The sequence below is a fragment of the Sinocyclocheilus anshuiensis genome, unplaced genomic scaffold (genome assembly GCF_001515605.1).
Source record: "Sinocyclocheilus anshuiensis isolate Anshui unplaced genomic scaffold, SAMN03320099.WGS_v1.1 scaffold132, whole genome shotgun sequence".
Taxonomy (NCBI): Eukaryota; Metazoa; Chordata; class Actinopteri; order Cypriniformes; family Cyprinidae; genus Sinocyclocheilus; species Sinocyclocheilus anshuiensis.
The window spans coordinates 992231-1016421 of record NW_015555730.1 but is presented as its reverse complement, the minus strand read 5'-3'; the positions used below and the strand labels follow the sequence as shown (position 1 = coordinate 1016421).

The 24191-nt window shown below is 37.4% G+C and overlaps 1 protein-coding gene and 2 pseudogenes across 1 annotated transcript; 1 reads left to right on the top strand and 2 right to left on the bottom strand.

Annotated features, from left to right (window-relative positions):
* Positions 1-57: 57 nt before the first annotated feature.
* Positions 58-4280, bottom strand: LOC107672877 (uncharacterized). The gene is made up of 5 exons (XM_016466255.1): positions 4199-4280; positions 3328-3407; positions 2687-2842; positions 2408-2536; positions 58-1632 (listed from the first exon to the last, which is right to left on the bottom strand). Exons 2-5 carry the CDS (start codon positions 3405-3407, stop codon positions 126-128), a joined length of 1872 nt encoding a protein of 623 aa, XP_016321741.1. The 5' UTR covers positions 4199-4280; the 3' UTR covers positions 58-125.
* A 2759-nt stretch (positions 4281-7039) lies between these two features.
* On the bottom strand, positions 7040-10234 carry LOC107672818 (perforin-1-like; annotated as a pseudogene).
* Positions 10235-22105: 11871 nt separating this feature from the next.
* LOC107672817 (perforin-1-like) lies at positions 22106-23941 on the top strand (annotated as a pseudogene).
* The last annotated feature ends 250 nt before the right edge of the window (positions 23942-24191 follow it).

Below are 24191 nucleotides of genomic sequence, written 5' to 3'. Positions count from 1 at the left end.
ATGTGGAAAATAATGTGTTTTTTTAACCTTAAACCGCATAAACACATTTCATTACACCAAATACACAAAAGAATGTTCTTTTTAGCAGCATCATATGACCCCTTTAATATGTCACGTCGATCGGTTCAGTCAATAAACTCGCTGCTAAGCTGAAGCTGAAACCCCTCTAGATGCTCCTTCAGTCTTTCTCTGACATCTGCCGTGGGCCTCAGGTCCGACTGGTGTGTGAGCTGACCGTCTCCCCACGCAGTAGCTGTTAATACCGTGGAATCACACTTCACAGTCAGTCCATCCCTGTCTTCAGCGTCCTTTGACTGATATCGCTCCAATATCACCTGAGGCTGCACAGTCTCAATCACAGTCTCAACATCAACCCCGTTGCTTTCCCTCGCTTCGGCAGGAACCGGCATTAGCAGGACGTGATCATCAGTCCCTTCCTGTACCCAGAAGAACTGCTGTCCCTGCTGCTCCATGTCGCTCTTTTCCTTAGCGGCGAGGTCAGGGAGAAGAAGTCCTTGCTGCGGCTGAAGCACTTGGATTTGCTGCAGCTGGAATGGCGCAGAAGTTTCCTGTAGCGTTGTGGAGTACTGAACAGGCCCGGGCGCAGTGTGCATGTCAGTCTGTGGATGCAGCAGAGCGAGTTGCTGGATTTCTTCTGCATTGCTGTGAAGCTCTAGAGATGTTTCCTCCTCGCTGCTCAGCAACTCCATGGTGACCACCTGCATCGTGTCCTCGTTCTCTGCGCTCTCACAGTAATATAAATAGTAGCTTTGTTGCTCCACAGGCGCTACATCAGTCTTTGAGGTCTCTGACTTTTGTTCTTTGAGCACTTTGGCTTTCCTTTTGATTTCCTGGATTCTCTTGGGCTCATGTCTTGTGTGGGATCCTTGACCCTCATCAGGTCCTACAGTTGCTTCTTTGTATCCACTTACTTTGTTTCCTTCATTGTCTCTTCCACAATAAAAGCAGCACCCTTCTTCTTCTTCCCCAGCGACTTTTCCTTTTGTCTGTGCTTGTCCGTTCCAGCCCTCAGCCAGAAGGTCTATTTCATCACTTGCGCTCTCCTCCAATCCCTCAAGATTGCAACCTCTCTCCACCTTCGCCCCCTGTCCCTTTTGAGCAGCCCAGCTTGAAAACCTGCCTCCCTGGGCCTCCTTTCCTTTGGCTCTGTCTCGTGTGCGAAACAGCGTGCTTCTGAGTCGGTTCTCTCTGAGGCGCAGTAACGCGTGGCGTAGGCGGTTCTCCCGCCGTCGAGCGGCACTCAGAAGACGCAGTGCTTTTTCCAAGCTGTCGATGGCTTTGTCGTAGCGCTTGCGCCACACTAGAGGGCACAGCTGAGCGTAGTTGTGCTCTTTGGGCAAGTAAAATCCAGGAGGAGGCGGGAGACGTCTCATGTAGCGGGATGGAGAAGGTGGACGAGGAGGAGAAGAGGGGTCAGGTGGCTGCTTATCTAGCGCTGACGACTCTTCAGAGGTTTGAGGAGCCTCACATGAAGGCTGAGAAGAGGGCTGAGCACGCTTCTCCTCCCCTTCGCCTTTTTCACACTCATCTTCTGCTACTTTTTGCAATACAGTCTCATTGTTGAAGATCTCCTGGGTTTCTGAGTCCCCATTATTGGAGGAGTTCTTGACACTGAAGAGATTTGGTGTCAAATATGCACATTTAGTATTTTAAACGGGTTAAAAACCTACGTACACTAAAAAAAAAAAAAACTTTTGTGGAAAAGTATACTTTATAAAAAGGGCACTTATCTGGAAATAAACTACTAAATAGAATATACTTGCGGTACACCTAATTGCATGTTAATTGTAATGAAATGAAAATGTATTAGTTTAAAATGCAATTAGCTGACCTCCATAGTGTTTTATGATCCATTTAGGTTGGACTTGAGTACATATTTATAAGTAATTTCAATTACTTTGTCTCTGAAAAATGGTTAAAGTGGACTGCCAAATACACTGACAATGATAAACTAAAATAATATTTTCTATTAAAATGTTTTTATATCTGTAATTACACATTTAAATGGTAAAGTTGACAGTTTAGTGCATTTAAAATATACTAACTTTAAATGTAATATTAAGTAACACACTACAGTTCAAATAAAGCACTTGTGCTTTGGTATGTTAGTTGACACATCAAAATAAGTGTACTTTTTTAAAGCATAACACAAGATTATTAAAACATAATGATATAAAATGTACTTTTTTCTACTATTTGACATTATTGTAAAGTGCACTTTTTTAAGTGTACTTAAGTGTGTTAAGAAACACAGTCATGTTTCAGTTTGAAGTACACTACAAGTGCACACTGAATACAATTAAGCACACTTCTTTCTTTTTTTTTAAACAAGAGAAAGCACACTAGAAATAGGTGATTTAGTTTTTTGCAGCTTTATGTAAAATACCTGATATGCTTGTCCACATTTCGAGGTCTGCCTCTGCGTTTTGTTGCACATTTCCCAGCATTTCCTCTTTCGTGAGGCTGACTTTCAAATACAGTGGGAATCGCATCGTCCTTCAGTCTGCGATAACCACTAAAAAAGGAGAAAATCTAAATTATGTATTTATTTGTACCTTCTAATACATTGTATTCCAACAACAGAATTAAATCTAAAGCTTTTTTTGGACATTGCTTCAGTGACATTTCAGTGAAGGAAATGTAAAGAGAGTAATTATTTGCAGACCTGACACCGGAGAGTTCAAAGCTATCGGGGGTGAAGTGTTTAGAGCAGAAATAGATGAATCCACTCTGGGGGTCCCACTGTCCTTTTCCCTCAGGGCCTTTGCGACGAGAGTTGATAATCCAGGTTGTGCGTCGAGGGTTTCCCTTCTTTGGCAATCTGGAAAACATAGGAAGTTAAGATCGTTTAATTACCCCCTGAGGAACTACTGTTGAGACACATTATATTCTTTTACACTGCTTTTCATCACATAAAACAAGAAAACGGTCAATGAGTTGAGATCAATGCAAATGACTGTAAAAATGTAGTTCGGTGAATTGGTCACTAGGAGGCGGATTTTAATCATTAAAGTTTGTCTTGAGCTGATCCAGAGGGCATGGTAGTATACAAACTCCCAGACTTTATACACTGAATGCTGAGTCATTACATAAACTTTTTATTGCAGTTGTTACTATGTAAATGAGCTGCTTAATGCATAATCAAAATTAAAGCACCTAAACATCTCTGGAAATCTGAACATGTTGTATTGCAGTGGTTCTCAACTGGTTGGTCAAGGGTCTGTTCTGATAGGGACAGGAACAGCAGGACGCATATAATAAAATGTTGGTAAATTTGACTACTGATTTGGAAATATCGAGCTGCACCTGTGAAAAGTGATCCCAGATTTCCTAATGTCTTTTGTGTCACGTGACTTGCAACCTACAGCAGAACAGTGTCTTGGCATCTAGGGAAAAAACAAAAACAAAATTTTAACCAAATTTGTGTAAAAAAACAACAACAACATTAATAATAACACCACATGTGCACTACAGGGATGGCTAACTTTTATCACACCCCCCAACATACTTTTTTGTTAATCACACAAATTTATCCCAGTACTTTCAATGATCTAATTAAATTAGTTTAGATCAAATAAAATGTCAATAAGATGCAGTTAAATGTAAACTGTAAAAATAAAAAATAACCCGGAAAAAATTATAGAAATACTGTATAATAAACTAATAAATAATAATAATGTAAAATAATAAAAATAACACCAACACCAATAATAATAAAGAGCTTCTGCATGTTGAGGAAACTTCAAGATATGCATCACATCGAGTAATTTATTTATTCGTTTATTTTAGGTTTCGACAGACTGGTCCTCCAGACCTAAACACGTTTTCCTGAGTGGATTTACTTAAAATTCCGTGGCAATTATTTGCTGACAGTTCATATAAAGGTAAAAGGCCATATATCGTAAACTTTTCTGTTTGAGCAGTTTCCCAAGCAGCCGAGTATCAATATGTCTCGATGTCAGCTCATGTATGTGATGTGTTTGGGACTGTAGTGTCGTCTTTAGGTTACTAACGTTACATAGCAGGCTACTAAAACAGCCGATCCCTAAGGCGGTAAATAAAAACTTGGTCATCTGAAACCAGTATAAGCCCATGCTATTCAATAACAATGCTGGCTGCCTTTCTGGAAAAGAATATACAGCGATTTCTCTCATTCAAAATCACTATTAAAACTCACCACAAAGGCATGCGACCTCACGAAGATGGCCGTCTTCTTCTTCCTAGGCGCTGTAGATTAGACCCGCCTTTCTGCAGCAGCCAATCACAACTGTGAATTACTGTGACGTCGCGAGAGGACGTAAAGTTGTGTTTTGACGGGACGGACGACGCTGCTACATCTTTAATCACTAACCTAACCTAACCTAACTAAAACAAAACAAACAAATAAATGAGTTAATTTTAAATGTGGTTTTAAAATGTGCACTTGGAGCAAGATCTTGAAAGGTAGGTAAAAGTATATAAGCATATACAACCATATGATATAAAGCATATACCAGCATATAACTATGCTTTGCATTATGAATCACCTTAATTAAAAACAAACAAACATTTATTTCATTGTAACAGCACTGGTTTTGACATCTCATCTTGACGGCTCAAATATTTTATATAGCAAATAGGCAAGTCCTATGTTAATGTGTGGACAAGTGTATGGTTATTGCTACAGTAAGTTTGATTCTCTTATGATAAATCCCAAAGTGGTGTGCATGAGAGAAGTGCTAAATGCACTTAATTTCAGCTCATCTGATGTGTGAAATGCTGAAGATCAGAAACATACGTGCAAGCCACAAACACTTAAAACATATCACAACAATACTTAGAAGTGCACAGGAAATGCAGTTTCCTGGAGTTTCAATATAAGCAAGCAATAATATTAAGTGCAAGGTCATATGCTCTGTCTATTTAGTCTTAAGCTTAATTATTTAACATAATTGACTAAATACTGTACATTGTTACTATTGTGAACCAAAAGGAAGTTCATAAAGCAAATGCGTTTAGAGGATCATATTCTTGAATGTAATACTAAAGCTCTTCCTGACTGCAAACCATGCTCATCAATTCAAATTCATAAGCCTCAAATAGAATGGTTCTTTAACCAGTTTCTATAAAGTCATATTGCTGTCCTCGATTGATTTAAATATATGAATCTACAAATGTTTGAAGATTATAATATTTTTTTATACCACAGTGGAGACTTATTTGGATTGGTTGACGAACATTATAAGGTGAAGTTATGTCATAGTACAGCTATGAAGTAGTCCCAGTTCTGTCAACTGCATTAGATTTCCAAAGTACTGTGTCAAAATATTTAAGTTATTTCAAAGGTCCTTACAGCTTACAACAACAAAAGAACCAAAAACCAACAAAGACACTAAGCAAATATGAGCAACAATAGAATAAAAAAAAAAAAAAGTTTTCGCAACAAAATTACCTTACATTATCTATGCAAAGCTCACTCTCTCTCTCTCTTTCTCTCTCTCTCTCTCTCTGCACGTACACACATCAAAGTCCATTTCAACGAAAGTCTGTTCAATTGGCAGCAATATTTGCAACGCCTCCAGGCAGTTATTTGAGGCCTGCAAGAAGTCCTATCTTCTTGAATAGGGAGATCCTGAAATCTCAAAAACTGCTTGCCACACTCATATTTAAATAACATATTTCAAATGAGCAACCAAATCTAGCATAATCTGTACCATAAATGTTTTATTTTATGCTCAAATAATGTTGAAAAGCTCATGGCTGTGTCCGGAATCGCCCCCTATACCCTTAAATATATTTTTGTATCATTTGTAGTGGTGTCCGAAATGAAAGTGGACGTTACAGACTGCACTTATCCTATAATGCAGTAATGCAATAACAAGTGTACAACCAATGTAAACTCAATGGCTAGAGAATACCCATAACTACTGAGCTATTTTTGTTCCAGTATTCCTAATAAATAGATTATGATCCACAAATAAATGTAAAGAGAGTCACAAAAATGAAACAACTTAACAAATAAATAGAATGAGATCAACAAATATATGTCAGAGTTTCACAGACATGAATTAAATTCACAAATAAATACAATGAGATTAGCAAATTAGCAAAAAAAAAATTACAAATATGTTTTTATCTCACAAACACAACCCTGCCTGGGATTAATTTGTAAATCACTTGTGTACGCTTCCTGTCTATTTGTGCTACACACATTTGTTGATTTTGAAACAGTTCTAGCTTGAAGATGAACACAAATCCACAAATAGGTGGAATCCACCCACGATCTACCTAAGTCAATCAGATAACAGCTACATTGTGCTGACCAATTGTAGCATATTCTTATTTCTGCCAAAGTATCTAGTCTTTACAGTGCTTTGTTATATGGAGCTGTTAGGTATTGGTAGATCGCAATCTATCTAATTCGATTGTCTAATAAAGTGCTTCAGTGACAGATGAGATGTATGAAAGTATAAGCTACAAGTTACACCGTAATTAAAATGCAGCAGACTTTAAAGGACAGTAAAACAAAGGCAGAACACTGTGTAACTCCAGCCCAGCACTGTAACTTCATATTGATGCGCAGCTAAACAAATGCAGAACGCCGCAACTCAATTTGAGCGCTCCAAACACAGGCAAAGAGCGGTAACTGCTGTTACACGGTGTTCTACCTTGGTTTCTCCGGGGCTTTTTGAAGTCACGGTTAAGACAACCCATTATTTTCTTGGAAAAATAACGAAACTGACTCAAGATACTTATCCACATGATAAAGGATGTCTTGAATGTCCCAAAAATATTGAAGTTATGGTCTTTCATCTATAATGTCAAATGGGGCAGGAGCAGCACTGCCTGTAGCTTTTGCATTTTGTAAAAAAAAAACAAAAAAACACATAGATCTGTCTTTATGAATGCTTTATTAATGCAAGAATGCTGAAAGGAAATGGGAATATAAGTAAGCAAAAGTTACAGATACACTTTTTTCTAGCAGATGAAAGTGCAGGCTGTTAGGCTTCATGCATAAAAGAGGGATTCAAAATTCAGGTCACAGCATCATCAGCTTTTTAAAAGTACTATTGAAATGTAACTTATCTGAGTTATTGAGAGCTAATTCAAGCCTCTGCATATCTTTAACCAGAACACCATTTCTTGAGCTGAAAATATCAGCCAGAGGGGCAGCCATTAGAGAAGGTTTGTATTCATTACACTGAGGGCCCTGCAGACTGGGAGCACATTTCGCTTCATAGGTAAAATAGAAGGTGCCATATTTAAAAGCACAAGCATCAGTCACAACTCCACTTCTAAGATGAAAAGAGCATGTACCAAGGAAGTCGCTGTTCCAGGAGCTGTCTACATCATATACTTCAAAAGTTATTTTGTTGACCATTCTTAATAGGACCAAACTTAAATGTTTCTGGCCAGCGTGGATTGTCATTATCATCAATAGTCTCAGTGCGCTTGATTTGGTTGTCATATGTAAGAGAACGCCAGCAAGCAGGAATAATGCTCAGAATGCTTGTGGATTAAACATCTCCGATGACGTTCATCGTCCTGGATTGATTTTATCGGGTTACAAGAAAAGGTAGGATATGGATTTAATTGCGAACTGTTAGTAGGCTACTGATTTTATGATTTATCATGCTAGCTACGGCATTTGAGTCCACACGCGTCCAGCTAGAAGTGACATCAACTAGAAGTGACAGCCTGGTGAATAATCTGCATTACAAAAAGAAAAAAAAATATTTAAAGGTTATTCACGATTACATATTGCTGCCAAAGTATCTAGTCTTTACAGTGCTTTGTTATATGGAGCTGTTAGGTATTGGTAGATCGCAATCTATCTAATTCGATTGTCTAATAAAGTGCTTCAGTGACAGATGAGATGTATGAAAGTATAAGCTACAAGTTACACCGTAATTAAAATGCAGCAGACTTTAAAGGACAGTAAAACAAAGGCAGAACACTGTGTAACTCCAGCCCAGCACTGTAACTTCATATTGATGCGCAGCTAAACAAATGCAGAACGCCGCAACTCAATTTGAGCGCTCCAAACACAGGCAAAGAGCGGTAACTGCTGTTACACGGTGTTCTACCTTGGTTTCTCCGGGGCTTTTTGAAGTCACGGTTAAGACAACCCATTATTTTCTTGGAAAAATAACGAAACTGACTCAAGATACTTATCCACATGATAAAGGATGTCTTGAATGTCCCAAAAATATTGAAGTTATGGTCTTTCATCTATAATGTCAAATGGGGCAGGAGCAGCACTGCCTGTAGCTTTTGCATTTTGTAAAAAAAAAACAAAAAAACACATAGATCTGTCTTTATGAATGCTTTATTAATGCAAGAATGCTGAAAGGAAATGGGAATATAAGTAAGCAAAAGTTACAGATACACTTTTTTCTAGCAGATGAAAGTGCAGGCTGTTAGGCTTCATGCAGATTCAAAATATTCAAAATTCAGGTCACAGCATCATCAGCTTTTTAAAAGTACTATTGAAATGTAACTTATTGAGAGCTATGAGAGCTAATTCAAGCCTCTGCATATCTTTAACCAGAACACCATTTCTTGAGCTGAAAATATCAGCCAGAGGGGCAGCCATTGGAGAAGGTTTGTATTCATTACACTGAGGGCCCTGCAGACTGGGAGCACATTTCGCTTCATAGGTAAAATAGAAGGTGCCATATTTAAAAACACAAGCATCAGTCACAACTCCACTTCTAAGATGAAAAGAGCATGTACCAAGGAAGTCGCTGTTCCAGGAGCTGTCTACATCATATACTTCAAAAGTTATTTTGTTGACCATTCTTAATAGGACCAAACTTAAATGTTTCTGGCCAGCGTGGATTGTCATTATCATCAATAGTCTCAGTGCGCTTGATTTGGTTGTCATATGTAACAGTTACAGTGCAATCTATTTGTGTAGATCTATCTCCATACAGACCTTTGGCTCTGAGACTGTAGACTTTCAGGGTGGCAAGTCCTTTTTCAGCTGGACGGCAGTTAGACTTTATAATTTGACTACTTTCACAAACACAAGCACATCGGTCTCTTGCGCTGCACTTCCTTCCAATCTTGCCAGGCTCAGAGCAAACCTTCATAAGGGCATATTCAGTGATGTATTCTTCAACAGCTTTCTTCAGTCCTTCCCTTGCAGGGTGTTCAGCACTCAGTAAGAAATGAATCTAGGATATGAATCTCATTTTTTTAAGGGAATCTAGGTTTGATGAACCAGAAAAAAGTAGATCTTCTCCATTTTTGTCTCCTCCAATAATTTCCATTTTACGATCATTAAACATGGAGCGGAATTTTTCATTTGTGCGCATCTTCCTTTTTTGTTCTTGACAAAAATATGTCTTTGCCTTCACAGTTGCTGCATTGTATGAACCAGAGGCTTCTACATCCAAACAGTCCTTCACTGCAGTGTCTGTAAGTCCACTCACTGCTGCCTGACAGCTTTTGATGGCTGTTATGGCTTTCATTTGCCGTCCTAACTTGACACTTGTGGTATAGTGAGTGCCATATGTGATCAGGTCGCGGTAGGCGTCTTTATCGTAGGATGCAGGGAGTGATTTGATTGCTTCAAGAAACTCTGCATGAAGAGGAGGATTTTCAGCTACACGATATCTGTAAAAAAACAGTAAACACATTTAAATTTAGTGGAGACAAAGAAGGAACAATTTGCAATTTAAGTTTTAATTTCACAGTCATTTTATTTAATAGTTTTTTAACAGTATGAGTGAAGAAAAACAACCTGTTTGGTGAAACTGTATTTGTCTGCTTTTGATTTTTTCATTGCAAAATTTGCTTCCCAGGAATGAGTGCTTCCAACTGCAGCTCCACCTGCCTTGACATCTACCAACTTTCCAGCTGACCGAGAGTGCTGATGATGAATCATTGACCAGTGCTTCACTTGATTCAAAGATCTGACTCGAGACTTTCATTGAACACTTTGGCAAGGCCCTCCAGTCTACAACTGCTGCTGGTAGCTTGTTTTATTCCACTGAAGTAATAATTTTTTTGCCAATTTACAAGTGCCGTTTCCTAAATCCCATGTTTCTGTGTTGATCACGTAAGAACCTCTTCGCTCCATGGTCACAACATCAAATCCTTCTCCAGCAAGATTGTGTCCTGGAACAAATGGAACATTTTCACACTCTTTTAATGAGCCTATGTCATCATCTCCAGCAATGATCATGAGAAGCAATGCCCAGAAAACAACAAGGTAAATCTGCGCCATGATCTGTAGTGAGAGAATTACATTTCAATATACTGTATCTGTTAAGTCATTATTGGTGTCAGATTTTTACATAAAAATAAACTTCTTCATAAAATTGATTATATCAACAGTATTATTTTAAAACAAATAACAAACATTTAAAGTACAAGTATGTACTTTAAAACACTAATGGTTTCTTTAAAATCATAATTTATTTGATGATTTTTCAGTCTCTTACCACTGAAGTCACTGGTGAGCAGATCAAAATGAAATGTTTTCTCTTATTTTATATGATGGTTGTGTAGCTGTGGGTGTCAAAGATTTGTAGTAGCTACAAATGATATGCATTTTTAGTGTTAGTGTTCCTCCCTGACAGGCTTTTCTAGATGTGTTTTAACTTAATATGTGGTGCTGCACAGATCGATCAACCTCTGATTTGAAGCAATGCATAGTGGATAGAATTTTTTTTTTTGACTTGAGACTGTGTAGATGCAACATCACTATGATGTATGCCATTAAATTACCATGAGAGCGATTTGAGAGCAGTCGGCTGGCTCATTCCTCACAGTTTCTCCGCAGTTATATAAGCTCTGTTAAGGACACACCCGCAGTTATATAAGCTCTGTTAAGGACACACCTGCAGTTATATAAGCTCTGTTAAGGACACAGCTGTTACGCATCTGGCCGGATTCACAGATTACATAAATTATGTGTGTTTTCTGTTTATTATATTAAATCCAGCTGCAGTTGAAGTCAAACTCTCTAGTCTTTTCTCATGTCTGTATGTTTTATTTTTGCACATAGCTTTGTCTTTGTGTTGGCTGTTTTCCCTTTGCCACGACCACTCATTTAATCCCTGTCTAGTCCTTGTTTAGTAATTTTGCTCACCTGTTCCTTGTGTGCATTCATCTCTTTTTATTGTGCTCTCTTTACTTCTTGTTCTTGCCGCATGTACTTGCTTTGTGCCACATGTTGTTGTCAGTAATCTTCCCTTTCGGCCTCTGGAGTTTGAAAATTCCATCTGCCCTTCCTCATTCAATGAAACTGCTATCTGTCTTTTGAGTCCCACACATAAGCAGAAGCTGAGGAGTCAACCCGATCTCATGAAAGTGTGTATAAATAGTACGCCAAATAAAAATGAAAACTCGTGGTATTGATACACAAAAATGGACTTTGGCGTGTATATGCTACGCAATGGGTAGGTTTAGGGTTGTGGGGTAGATGCGTATCATATGTACGCAAAAACTGCGTATCATATGCACGCGAAAACTGTATATTATATGCACGCCAAACACATGCGTATCGTATGCACGCCAAAGTGCATTTTTGCGTATCAATACCACGAGTTTATTTTTTATTTGGCGTACTATTTATACGCATTTTCATAAGTGTCGCTCCATTCAATTCAATTCAAGTTTATTTGTACAGCACTTTTCACGATACAAGTCGTTGCAAAGCAGCTTTCCAGAAAATTAAAGTTTCTACATTATATTTAGTAGTAGCGTATCAGTGGTGACTATGTCAAGTTGGCGTCCATATGGCAGAAATGTACAGTAAAAATAATGCAGTTAGTTAACGACATGTAATCAAACAGACGGTGAACACTATTAACAGCAATGATTATATGTTATTCGTTGGTAGTTTTGTATGTTGGTTCAGGGTTGGCATCATCTCTTCTCAGATCTTCGTTAGGGCTGGATCCAGATTTGAAGCTTGTGTAATTCCTAGTTACCTCAGGATGCCAATCCTGTGGCAGAAACAGAGAAGCAAATAGAGGCAAAATTAGCGTAGCTGCTGTTCCAACCAAGCAAAAATGATGTGTTCAACCCAAGCAAAAGAATGATAATGTGCATTTGATCAGATATAACTGAAGTACAAGATTATGAGATGCATTATTTGAATGCTTGGCCAAAGAGATGTGTCTTTAATCTAGATTTAAACAGAGAGAGTATGTCTGAACCCCGAACGTTATCAGGAAGGCTATTCCAGAGTTTGGGAGCCAAATGCGAAAAAGCTCTACCTCCTTTAGTGGACTTTGCTATCCTAGGTACTACCAAAAGTCCAGAGATTTGCGACCTTAGGGAGCGTGATGGATTGTAGCGTGGTAGAAGACTAGTTAGGTACGCAGGAGCTAGACCAATAAGGGCCTTATAAGTAAGTAATAATATTTTGTAACTAAAGTGGAACTTATTAGGTAGCCAGTGCAGAGACTGTAAAATTGGGGAAATATGATCATATTTTCTTGACCTGGTAAGAAAATGTTTTTGTAACATGGGAAATATGATTTTCAGAAGACAAGTTGCTATCTAATATAACACCCAGATTTTTGACTGTAGAGGAAGTAACAGTACATCTGTCTAGTTGCAAATTGTAATCTACGAGATTCTGTGTACTGTTTTTTGGTCCAATAAGTAATATCTCTTTCTTATCCGTATTTAATAGGAGAACATTTTTGGTCATCCAATCTTTCACATTTTTAACACACTCTGTTAGCTTAGATAATTTAGAAGTTTCATCTGGTCTTGTTGAGATATATAGTTGATTATCATCAGCATAACAGTGGAAACTAATCCCGTATTTTCTAATAATATTACCAAGGAGCAACATGTATATTGAAAATAGCAGAGGGCCTAGGACAGATCCTTGTGGCAATCCATGGCCAAGACAATTTTGTGTATCATTATTCATTTCTTAACATGGTAGCATGGGATTGCTGCTGGAAACTACCCAGCTAACAGGGCACATTCCCACAACTTTCAGTAATGTTTTGTAAAGGTTATGTAAATGTTAGAACCAAACATCCTTATAACACCATACATGTTAGCAATATTGAGAGATAACATTATTAGAACAACGTCCATGGAATGTCCTTATGTTTTTTTTTTTTTACTTGATTAATGTTCAATAACATTGAGATAAAACATTCTTAGAACAACATTCTCAGAATGTCCTTATGATGTTATTAATATTTATTGAATGTTTTCATAATGTTACCATAAAATGTGAGAATGAAGTTTATGGAATGACCTTACAATGTTATTTCTACGGTAGTTCATCAAGAAATTGTACTTGATGAAATTTCATACAATATTGAAAGAGAGGCTGCGTCCGACGTGGCATACTCAATGAGTAGGTACCTAATTTTAATAAGTACTTACTTAACGAGTGCTAAAAGAGTAAGCACTCTACAGCCAAATCTCGTTGAGTATGAATGCGATCAAAGAACTTATAGTGACAAGAAGTGAAAGCCAATAGAACGTTCGGTAACACTTTATAATAACTTTCATTAATAAATCATTAACAAACATTATATAATGTTTAACTAATCATTATTTAATATATATTCACATATCTAGAAATATGAGATAATGTGCTTGTTAATGTTAACTAATGAACTTATTAAACATTACCAAATGATTAACAGATCATTATTTAATGTAAATTGAAATGCTTACAAATGTCATTAAACTTTCAATTCATATGATCATGGATTTAAAAAAAAAAAAAATCATCAAATGATTTTGACAGATGGTTTACAATGATTTAAAACTTCATTAATTAATTGTTAACAAACATTATATAATGCTTGACGTATCATTAGTTAATGTTTACAAATGTCATTAAACTTTCAATGCGTTTTAAAAATCTACAAATTATCTTTACAGAAATTATACAATATTTACAAGCTTATTTGTTAATGTACTTTTGAATGCTTACAAATGTCATTAAACTTAAGTTCACTTATTAGCTAATGCTCATTTTTACATTTACAAATGTTGTGAAAATATAGCTTATAGGTGTCACAATATGCTGCCGGAAGGAACGAAGGAGCCGTGGATAAACGAAACAGTCTTTTATTCAACCCAACACACAGGGTAAATCCACACTTGGAAGGGAAGGATGACACACGTACACAACTGGTAGACCCGACAAACACAGATCGAACAGACTGGGGCTGAAATACACAGGATAACGAGGGAATTGGGAGGAACACAGGTGAACAGAATGACTAATTAGACAGACAAGGACAGGAACAGGAATGACCAAATAAGGGCACATGAGGGAGAAACTAGGTCACGGGAGCACATGGGGGCAAAACACAACAAAGACAGTCCAATCCTGACAATAGGCACTTCACAAACTATTCATGTTAATATATTCATTAGCTCATAATCACAGTCTGTAAAGGTCATATATTTGGTCTTTGTTTGTTGTGTTGACTTCTACTATTTGCACATCTTAAATCATTTATTAATAATTTGTTAATGTTTTTGCAGTACCCAATCAAAAGTGGAAACTATTCATAAATTGTAAATGATTATAAACATTTACTAATCATTAGTACCTTTATTAGCAGTCTAAATGCTTGGTAAAGACATAGCACACATTGTAATTTGGGTGCAAAACATGTTTTTATCACCTCAACACTTATATTAGTATACGATTGTGTATCATTAAACAGAATATTCATTGAGTCATACATCAACAGGAGCGGGAAAAAACTCATTTTCAAGAAAATACTTAATTTATCAAAACAATGCAATATAAACAGATTGAATTGTGTTCCCTTATAGTAATCAAATTGACCCCTGTACACTTGTTGACCCCTTACCCAACCTTAAACCTGTCTCTACCCCTACCCGTATCACACCTCAACAGCAGCAAAGGTGTTGTGCATTAACAAAAGCTTTTAATCATTGTATAACATCTGTTAAAATCATTTGTAGATTTTGAAGATGTGCATGATCATACACTCTAAAAAAAAAAAGGTTCTTCAGCGGTTCTTTGGAGTGGTTAAGGTGCTATATTGCACCACTACCGTATAAAGAACCTGTTACGCCCCCGTATGGTTCTTCAGCGGTTCTTTGGAGTGGTTAAGGTGCTATATTGCACCACTACCGTATAAAGAACCTGTTACGCCCCCGTATGGTTCTTCAGCGGTTCTTTGGAGTGGTTAAGGTGCTATATTGCACCACTACCGTATAAAGAACCTGTTACGCCCCCGTATGGTTCTTCAGCGGTTCTTTGGAGTGGTTAAGGTGCTATATTGCACCACTACCGTATAAAGAACCTGTTAAGCCCCTGTATGGTTCTTCAGCGGTTCTTTGGAGTCGATGAGGTGCTATATAGCACCACTACCGTAAAACCTGTAAGTCCCTGTATAGGTCTTTAAAGGTTCTTTAACTCTCTCTTAGTCTCTTAGTTTAGTTGGGGAAAGGGTTAAAACAATATTAAAATACAGTCTATTTCTTGAAGATATAATTTTTTTTTGCCCCCAAGGCCCCCATAAGGACATATTCCAGGGCCCCCAAATGAGACCTTTGACCTCAGAAAAAAGGACCTCTCCACAAACAGCAACACCAACTTCACACATTACTAACCAGTTAGACTTTATTTCTGGAGTATCTAAAACAGAAGTTCTTCATTGAGAATTGAGGTTTAGATGGGGTTTTTTTTTTTTCAACTTACCATTTTGGTGAATAGTGTTTTCTTTAGTTGCCTCTTGACCCTTGACTTTAATTTTAAATTAAAATAAGTTTCTCTTTGGCTGTTACAATAATGTTTATAAAGCACATATGTGATGGCAAGGAACTTATGGTAAAATCAATTAATGCGTCTGAGTCTTTGGTTGCATTTTATCAAAATCTGTAGTTCTTTTATGAGTTGTATATTATTGCAGTTCTACGATACTACGTGACAATGTGAGAAAATTGTATAAACAACTTTTAGAATTATGGGTTATAAAGTGGTTTCAATTCTGTCACTCATAGACATGAAGAATCAGCATGTGAATCTCAGCAATGGTGACAAAATATTCTGATAATTTTGATAAAAGTAATTATTTATTACTTTTATTTTTAAAAGAAAATAGTAAGAATAAAAGAAAATACTAAGACAATGCAGCTGAAGTGCTATATGGCACCTCTTATGGTTCTACATGGCACCATTTGACAAAGTGCTGTATGGCACCTCTTATGGTTCTACATTTGACAAAGTGCTGTATGGCACCTCTTATGGTTCTACATTTGACAAAGTGCTGTATGGCACCTCTTATGGTTCTACATTTGACAAAGTGCTGTATGGCACCTCTTATGGTTCTACATGGCACCATTTGACAAAGGTGCTATTTAGCACCTGTAAAAATAGGTGCTAAATAGCACTAAAAGTGGTTCCCCTATGATTACAAGCCAAAGAACCACTTTTAGTGCTATATAGCACCATTTTTTTTAGAGTGTATGAATTAGAAGTTTAATGACATTTGTAAGCATTTTAATTTACATTAAATGGTAATTATTAGGTAACGTTTAATACATTTATTAATAAACATTAACAAGCACATTATTTCACATTTCTAGATATGTGAATATATATGAACTAATGATCCATTAGCATTACATAATGTTTGTTAATGACTACACTCAAAGCCACACACTCACACAAAGGCAAGGCGATACATGAGTAACAGGGCTCTGTCACCAAACTAAGAATAAACTCAACAGAAGTAACAGAACCCTGACCCAAGGGGAAGATCAAGACATGTAGCCTTGTGCTGTGAGCAGTGGCTCGCTGCTTTAAAGCAGTGAACCATCACACAGTGAGTGGAGGAGTGAATGTGTGAAGAGGAGGAAACTATAGCAGCAGGTTTTGCTGAGTGATAACTGGATAACAGTCAACCTAGCTCTTTTCTGCCTTCTACAGCATCACCAAAGAGGAAAAACAGGCTGATGGGGAGTCAATTGACTGTGCTGTTATCTTATTGGTGGCTGTGCAGTGTAGCGAATCAGCTCATAAGGGAAATATGAATCATTCGCAGACATCCTGGCACCCAGTCTATTGGGTGAGGGGTCTGTGAAGACTTGTTAATCTAATGAATAACTGATTTGTTAAATCAAATGAAAAATTGTGTTTTTGATTGGTCCAGACGCTACAGCAGCTTACAAAATAACTCAGGGTCCAGGCCAGTCTAGTCCATGGTTCTGAGGAACTTGGCCTGGTAAACTTGTATAATGGCCCCACAGAAGTGTAAACCTTCCTAGCCAGACTGAGGCAGCAGTGAAGCAGCCACACATGACTGCAGCTGTTTGGCAAAGGTAAGCATGTGAACTTCCTCCATGATTTTTTCATACCCTTGGCAGTCGACGCCATCCAGTGTCGTGAATATAGAGGACCCTGAAGTGTGTGCACAAGCTGAACTTGAGGTGCACTAGTACTTGTTGAGCTTGTTGTGGACCTCTGAGGAGCAGCCTTTTGATGCCAAAATCACTCATAAAGGAAGAGACCATTTCAGATGAGCTCCTCCACAGCCTTAGACAATATTTGAAAGAGCTCCACCTCAGCACAGATGTCTCACTAAAGAAGGGTGGCGGACTCCTCCACGCATTGGACAAGTCTTCCCCTTCAGAGGCTGTCAATGACATGGCATCATCCCCATTGTCTGATCTGCCAGACATGACCAAGCCACAGTCTCCAGCAGAAGCATTCAGAAGGCATATCAGACAGATGAAAACTGTACCTCTTAAAACAGGAGAAAATAAAGAGACTGGAGAAATGTGTCTGTGCTTAACAAGAGCTTCCAGTGGTCATTTATTAAACAGGTATAATGTATGCTAATTTGCTTTTTGAAACTCTGGGTGATAATTATGCTGCACATTTGTGCTTTTGTTAAGCATTTATATGGGGATGGACTGAGGTTCTGTCCCTTCAAATTAACCTTTGACATGCAAGACAACCTTCTGTATTTACCTGAATATTGATGAAAAGTCTACATAAGTAACAAAGCAAACACTCATAGACCTGTCCAGCCATAAATCAGGATATTGTAAATCGGGATATTGAATGCACAAGAACCACACCAGCAGTGGTTGACAATGTTTAAATACAAGTTAGCATTTTGGTAACTGTTTTACACTTCCTAAAGCTATCTGTATATTACTGTAAAATGTGCTAAAAGACTGAACAAAACATGTGGGTAAGATATTGAATTGTTTATAGAAAATAAAGTATTTTCTTTCTTAATAACCATGTATCATATAATCTGTTCTCAGCTTTCAACAATAATACATATTTACATATCCATTTTCCCACTTTCACATGTAGGCACCAACTATCAATAAACTTTACCTATTTTTTATCATAAAAGCAAGCTGCTTAGTTATTGTCACACAATGAAGTGTCATACATGACTAAATACACAAGGAAATTATTCCTCTGAAAAATAACTATTCACCATCTACAGTCCGTTATTCTGAATCAGTAAACATTTTAGTCAACTGTAACACAAAATGAGTTATCAAACTGAATCAGTATTGAACTGTATTGACTGTAATGGTTAACTGCACCATGTGACTTCAGATGTGTTTTTGGCCCTGACACGACTGATCTGTGAATTTTTTTTTTGTATACATTATAAGAATCAGAAAGAGCTTTACTGCCTAGTGTTTTTACACACACACATGAAATGTATCTTTGTGACAGGAGATTCCAGTGTAGAAATACACAAAATTTAAGGTAATAAAATAAAATATGACACTAATAATAAGGAGAATAGATAAATAATATTTTTTTAATAAATAAAAAAAAAACTATATGGTAATAAAAATATAGAGAAAAAAGACAGAATATAGACGTATCATCATGGGAAATGTAGTTTTTCACCAGAAATAAGAAAATAAATAAGTTGAAATAATGTGAACAGATGGCTTCAACAAAAGCACAGCACTGATTAACAACCTCAGAACTCACAGTAGGTCTGAGTTTAAAGGTTTTAAGTTATCATTAAAAATAGTTTGCCAATGGAGAAAATGAATGGAGTTTTTACATTTAGAAACCAACTGTTGGACTCAATTTTAGGACTAACTTACTTCAGCTAATCATAAACAGTTACAACATTCAACACAAATGAATACTATATTAAGAGCATCATATAACAGTAACTGGAGCCTTAATTAATTATATTCACATTTGGAGTGCACACGGAACTTAGTAGTCTGTACATTTAATACAGTGGTATACACAGTGTATCCTTCGAACTTTATACATTTTATGTTATTTTCACAGTCATATCTGTTAAAACAGAACACAAAATCCCTATGGAATATGAGGGGAGCATGCAAAAGGTCTCCAAATCTACCACTGGAGAAGGCATAATTTCTGTCAGAATCAATCACTCAATCATTGTTTGTGGATACCTTTGAAATAAATGAGAAGCATTGTAAACTAAATCCTACCTGTCGCAAAACTCTCTTATAAAACAGCATTTTTTTACGTCAATTATTTTGTAATCCAAAATGAACGTTTGATTGCAAATATGTAGAAGATTAGACAATAGGGTGTTGAATCATTAAATCATATGCTGTTTTTTCCACAAAAGCTGTTTATTCAGTGTAGTGAAGCCTGTTCTCCACTGACAAAAAAAGAAATAAATAAAAATCTTGGTCCCACTTTATATTTGGTGGCCTTAACTACTATGTACTTACATCAAAAAATAAGTACAATGTACTTATTGTTCATATTGTATTGCAAAACACTTTTGCTTCTATTGAGGTGGGATACGGGTAAGGTTAGGGACAGGTTTGGTGGTATGGGTAGGTTTAAGGTGGGTTAAGGTGTAAGGGATGGGCCAACAGTGCAATTATAAATGTAATTAAAGAAATTAGTTACAGATGTATTTACATGCAAGTATTTAAAAAAATATATAAGTACAATGTAAAAACGTGTATGTACGCAATAAGTGCATTGTATTAAATGATTAATTTAAATGTAAGTGCATAGTGTTAAGGCCACCTAATATAAAGTGGGACCAAAATCTCTGTATACTATACTGTAGCGGCTTCCACTAAAACGCTAGTATTGGTAACAGGAGCGAGCAAGTAATTGACACGTAAAAATAAGTCCAGGCAAAACCGAAGTAAAATGCAAACAGTGTCTTTCTTAATTGTGCTCCAATGAATAAACATTGCTTCCAATTAGCTGTGGTGTCATTTAGTCTAGTTCACAGAATACGAAAGTCCATACCTTATAGACACAGCATACTGTTCAACTCAGTCCAAACACATAATCCAATAATTTAGCACGATCCAGACCGGTCCAAAACAGTCAAAAACTGTGTGCTTCCCTACTCCCAATACACACCTGTTGTCCCTACTCCCAATACACACCTGTATACGATCTCCAGTGCGCCACCCAATGGACAAACACATAATTGCATTAAAATGGCTCCTACATTTACAACTGTATACCTATGCGGCAATTGTTAAAGGTGGGGTAATTGATTTCTGGTAGCCAATGTTGACATTTGAAATCACCAAAACAAACACGCCCCTACCCCAAAAGGGTCTCGCCCCTATTTTGATAGCTCCGCCCAACACATTCGTACGCAACCCACGCAACGATTAGTTCTGTGATACAAAGAACGCGAAAGTTCGGGTGTAGACATGGTGTTACTCACCTATCAAGAAGAAACAAAGCAACCTCGGCGTCCGATCGCAGGCCTTCCACTCCTTGAGTTCTCTCCAGCGCTGGAAAGCTGATCCGATATTTACACGGGTCCTACTTCTTGCCTTATTGCCTTAAGCCTTCTTTTGTTCCACAGACGTTTTCCTCTTTTGTTTTTTTATCTACCATCTCTATCTTTCTGTCATCGCTCGGCTCGGCTAATGTCCATCCTGTGCATTGAGCGCTCTCTCCTCCACATCATGAGTAGACACGCCCCTTTACTGCTGATTGGCTACAAGGTTGTTTTGGTACTCGGCCTGACTCAGTTTTCTAAAGCATTTTTGAAAAAATACATACCCCACCTTTAAATGTATTGATATTTTTGTTTAAGTATTTTTATTTGGAATAAAATCTTCCGTGATAACACTTTTTAAATGAAAAAAGAAGAAAAATAAAACTGCTTAATTTACATAAAATTATTTTTTTTCACGTTTTTCTTTATGACAGACTTTATACTGAAACTGTTCAGGTGTGACATGCTGTGTCAGAAATTACTCACTTCAATTACTATTTTTAAAAGGTGATAAAAATAAGAAAGTACTAGTCTATTGGAACCAATAAGTTCAGGAAGCTCTTGCCATTTTTGTTTGAAATATATATCAGCAAGCTGTTTGAGGCTGAAAATAACAACCCCATGGCCTTATGGGACTTCCTCATTACTGGAGAAATCAAGCAGTGTCAGGAATGCTGCTCCTTACATTGAGATGAGATAAACTGGACAGTGTTTGAAGTTTCATCCCTGCCTGCTGCAACCTTCTCAGAATTGCGGTAGTATGATGTCCAGCTGCTTGTGCTATACTGTCAAACCTTCAGGACCCCTTTTTTGACTGGTGGGCTGGTGGTCACCAGAATGTGCGCCAAGATAGAAATATTGTTGACAAAGGACTTCCATTTTTTTAGACTCTTTGTCACTGTCAGTAGTTTCATTCAATGTTCCCAGCCAGTGTCATACCTGGTGCTTTCATAGATAAATGTTAAAAAATGAAACCAAAGTATCTTTTGAGTCTCTTGAGCATAACTGTTAATCCGCTTTGTAAGAGTACTATGCATTTGCTGAGGTTATTGACACATTCAAGACATGTTCTTCACTGTTCACTTAAAGTATTTATAGCATTGCTCATCTTGGCCCCCTCAATGTGTTAAACATCTGAACATTTGTCATAGCCACATGATGGCATATCACTTGCAAAACAAACCATTGACACCCATTACCACACAATCATCATACGAAAAGACAGGTTAGAGAAACAACATATTTCATACTATGATTTTTTTGCTATTATATTATGCTATTATAGTTAAAATTGTAGGCTGCTGTTCTTGTTAAATGATAAATTAAATTTTACACCAAAAATGAATTGACAGAAATATTAACATTTTCTTATGTCACCATAGTTCATGGGGCAGTTTCAGATTTACCCTGTTGTTTTCTGGGCATTGCTTCTCATGACCATTTATGGACAGGATGATACAGGTGTATCAAAAGAGTGTGAGGATGCTCCTTATGTTCCAGGACACAATCTTGCTGGAGAAGGATTTGATGTTGTGACCATGAAGCGAAAAGGTTCTTATGTGATCAACACAGAAAAATGGGATTTAGGAAATGGCACTTGTAAATTGCGCAAAAAAAAGTACATGAATGGAATAAAACAGAAGCTACCAGCAGCAGTTGTAGACTGGAGGACATTGCCAAAGTGTTGAATGAAAGCCTCGAGTCAGATCTTTGAATCAAGTGAAGCACTGGTCAGCACTCTCGGTCAGCTGGAAAGTTGGCTTAGATGTGAAGGCTTTTGGAGCTGCAGTTGGAAGCACTCATTCCAGGAAGGCAAAATTGGCAATGACAAAATCAAAAGAAGACAAATAGAGCTTCGCCAAACATGAAGTTGGGTGCAGTTTTTACAGGTGAGACAGCTGGGTTATTTTGCCTGATACTGTTAAAAAGATAATGACTATGCAAAGAAATGAAAATATTAATTGGAAACTCTTTCTTCTTTGATCCCACTAAATTTAAATGTTTACTGTTTCTTTACAGATATCGTGTAGCTACAAAACCTCCTCTTCATGAAGAGTTTCTTGAAGCAATCAAATCACTCCCTGCATCCTACGATCCAGACGCCTAACGCAACCTGATCACATATGGCACTCACTATACCACAAGTGTCAAGTTAGGAGGGCAAATGAAAGCCATAACAGCCATCAAAAGCTGTCGGGCAGCAGTGAGTGGACTTACAGACACTACAGTGAAGGACTGTTTGGATGTAGAAGCCTCTGGTTCATAAAATGCAGCAACTGTGAAGGCAAAGACATATTTTTGTAAAAAAAGAAAAAGAAGATGGGCACAAATGAAAAATTCAGCTCCATGTTTAATGAACATCAGACAGATATTATCGGAGGAAACATAAATGGAGAAGATCTGCTTTTTTCTGGTTCATCACACCCAGATTCCCTTAAAAATGGCTTGAGTCTTTGAAGTGTCTCCCTGACATTGTGCATTACTCTCTGAAACCCCTTCATTTCTTACTGAGTGCTGAACACCCTGCCAGGAAAGAACTGAAGAAAGCTGTTGAAGAATACATCATTGAAAATGCCCTTATGAAGGTTTGCTCTGAGCCTGGCAAGATTGGCAGGAAGTGCAGCGCAAGAGACCGATGTGCTTGTGTTTGTGAAAGTAGTCAAATTATAAAGTCTAACTGCTGTCCAGCTGAAAAAGGACTTGCGACGCTGAAAGTCTACAGTCTCAGAGCCAAAGGTCTGTATGGAGATAGATATTCACAAACAGATGGCACTGTAACTGTTACATATGACAACCAAATCAAGCGCACTGAGACTATTGATGATAATGACAATCCACGCTGGCCAGAAACATTTAAGTTTGGTCCTATTAAGATCAGAATGGCCAACAAAATAACTTTTGAAGTATATGATGTAGACAGCTCCTGGAACAGCGACTTCCTTGGTACATGCTCTTTTCATCTTAGAAGTGGAGTTGTGACTGATGCTTGTGTTTTTAAATATGGCACCTTCTATTTTACCTATGAAGCGAAATGTGCTCCCAGTCTGCAGGGCCCTCAGTGTAATGAATACAAACCTTCTCTAATGGCTGCCCCTCTGGCTGATATTTTCAGCTCAAGAAATGGTCTTCTTATTAAAGATATGCAGAGGCTTGAATTAGATCTCAATAACTCAGATAAGTTCAATTTCAAAAGTACTTATGGAAATCTGATGACACCGTGACCTGCATCTTGAATCCATCCTTTATGAATGAAAAATATCCCTAATATAGCCTAACAGCACTTTAAACTGCTAGGAAAAAAAAATTGTATTACGTCTGTAGCATTTGCTTACTTCTTTTCTGTTCTATTTTTGCACTAATAAAGCATTTTTAAATGCAAAAGCAGCTAACACTACATTAAGTACAGGCAGTGCTGCCACTGCCCCATTTGGCATCATAGACGAGGAACAAGAAACGCCACCTTCATCACCA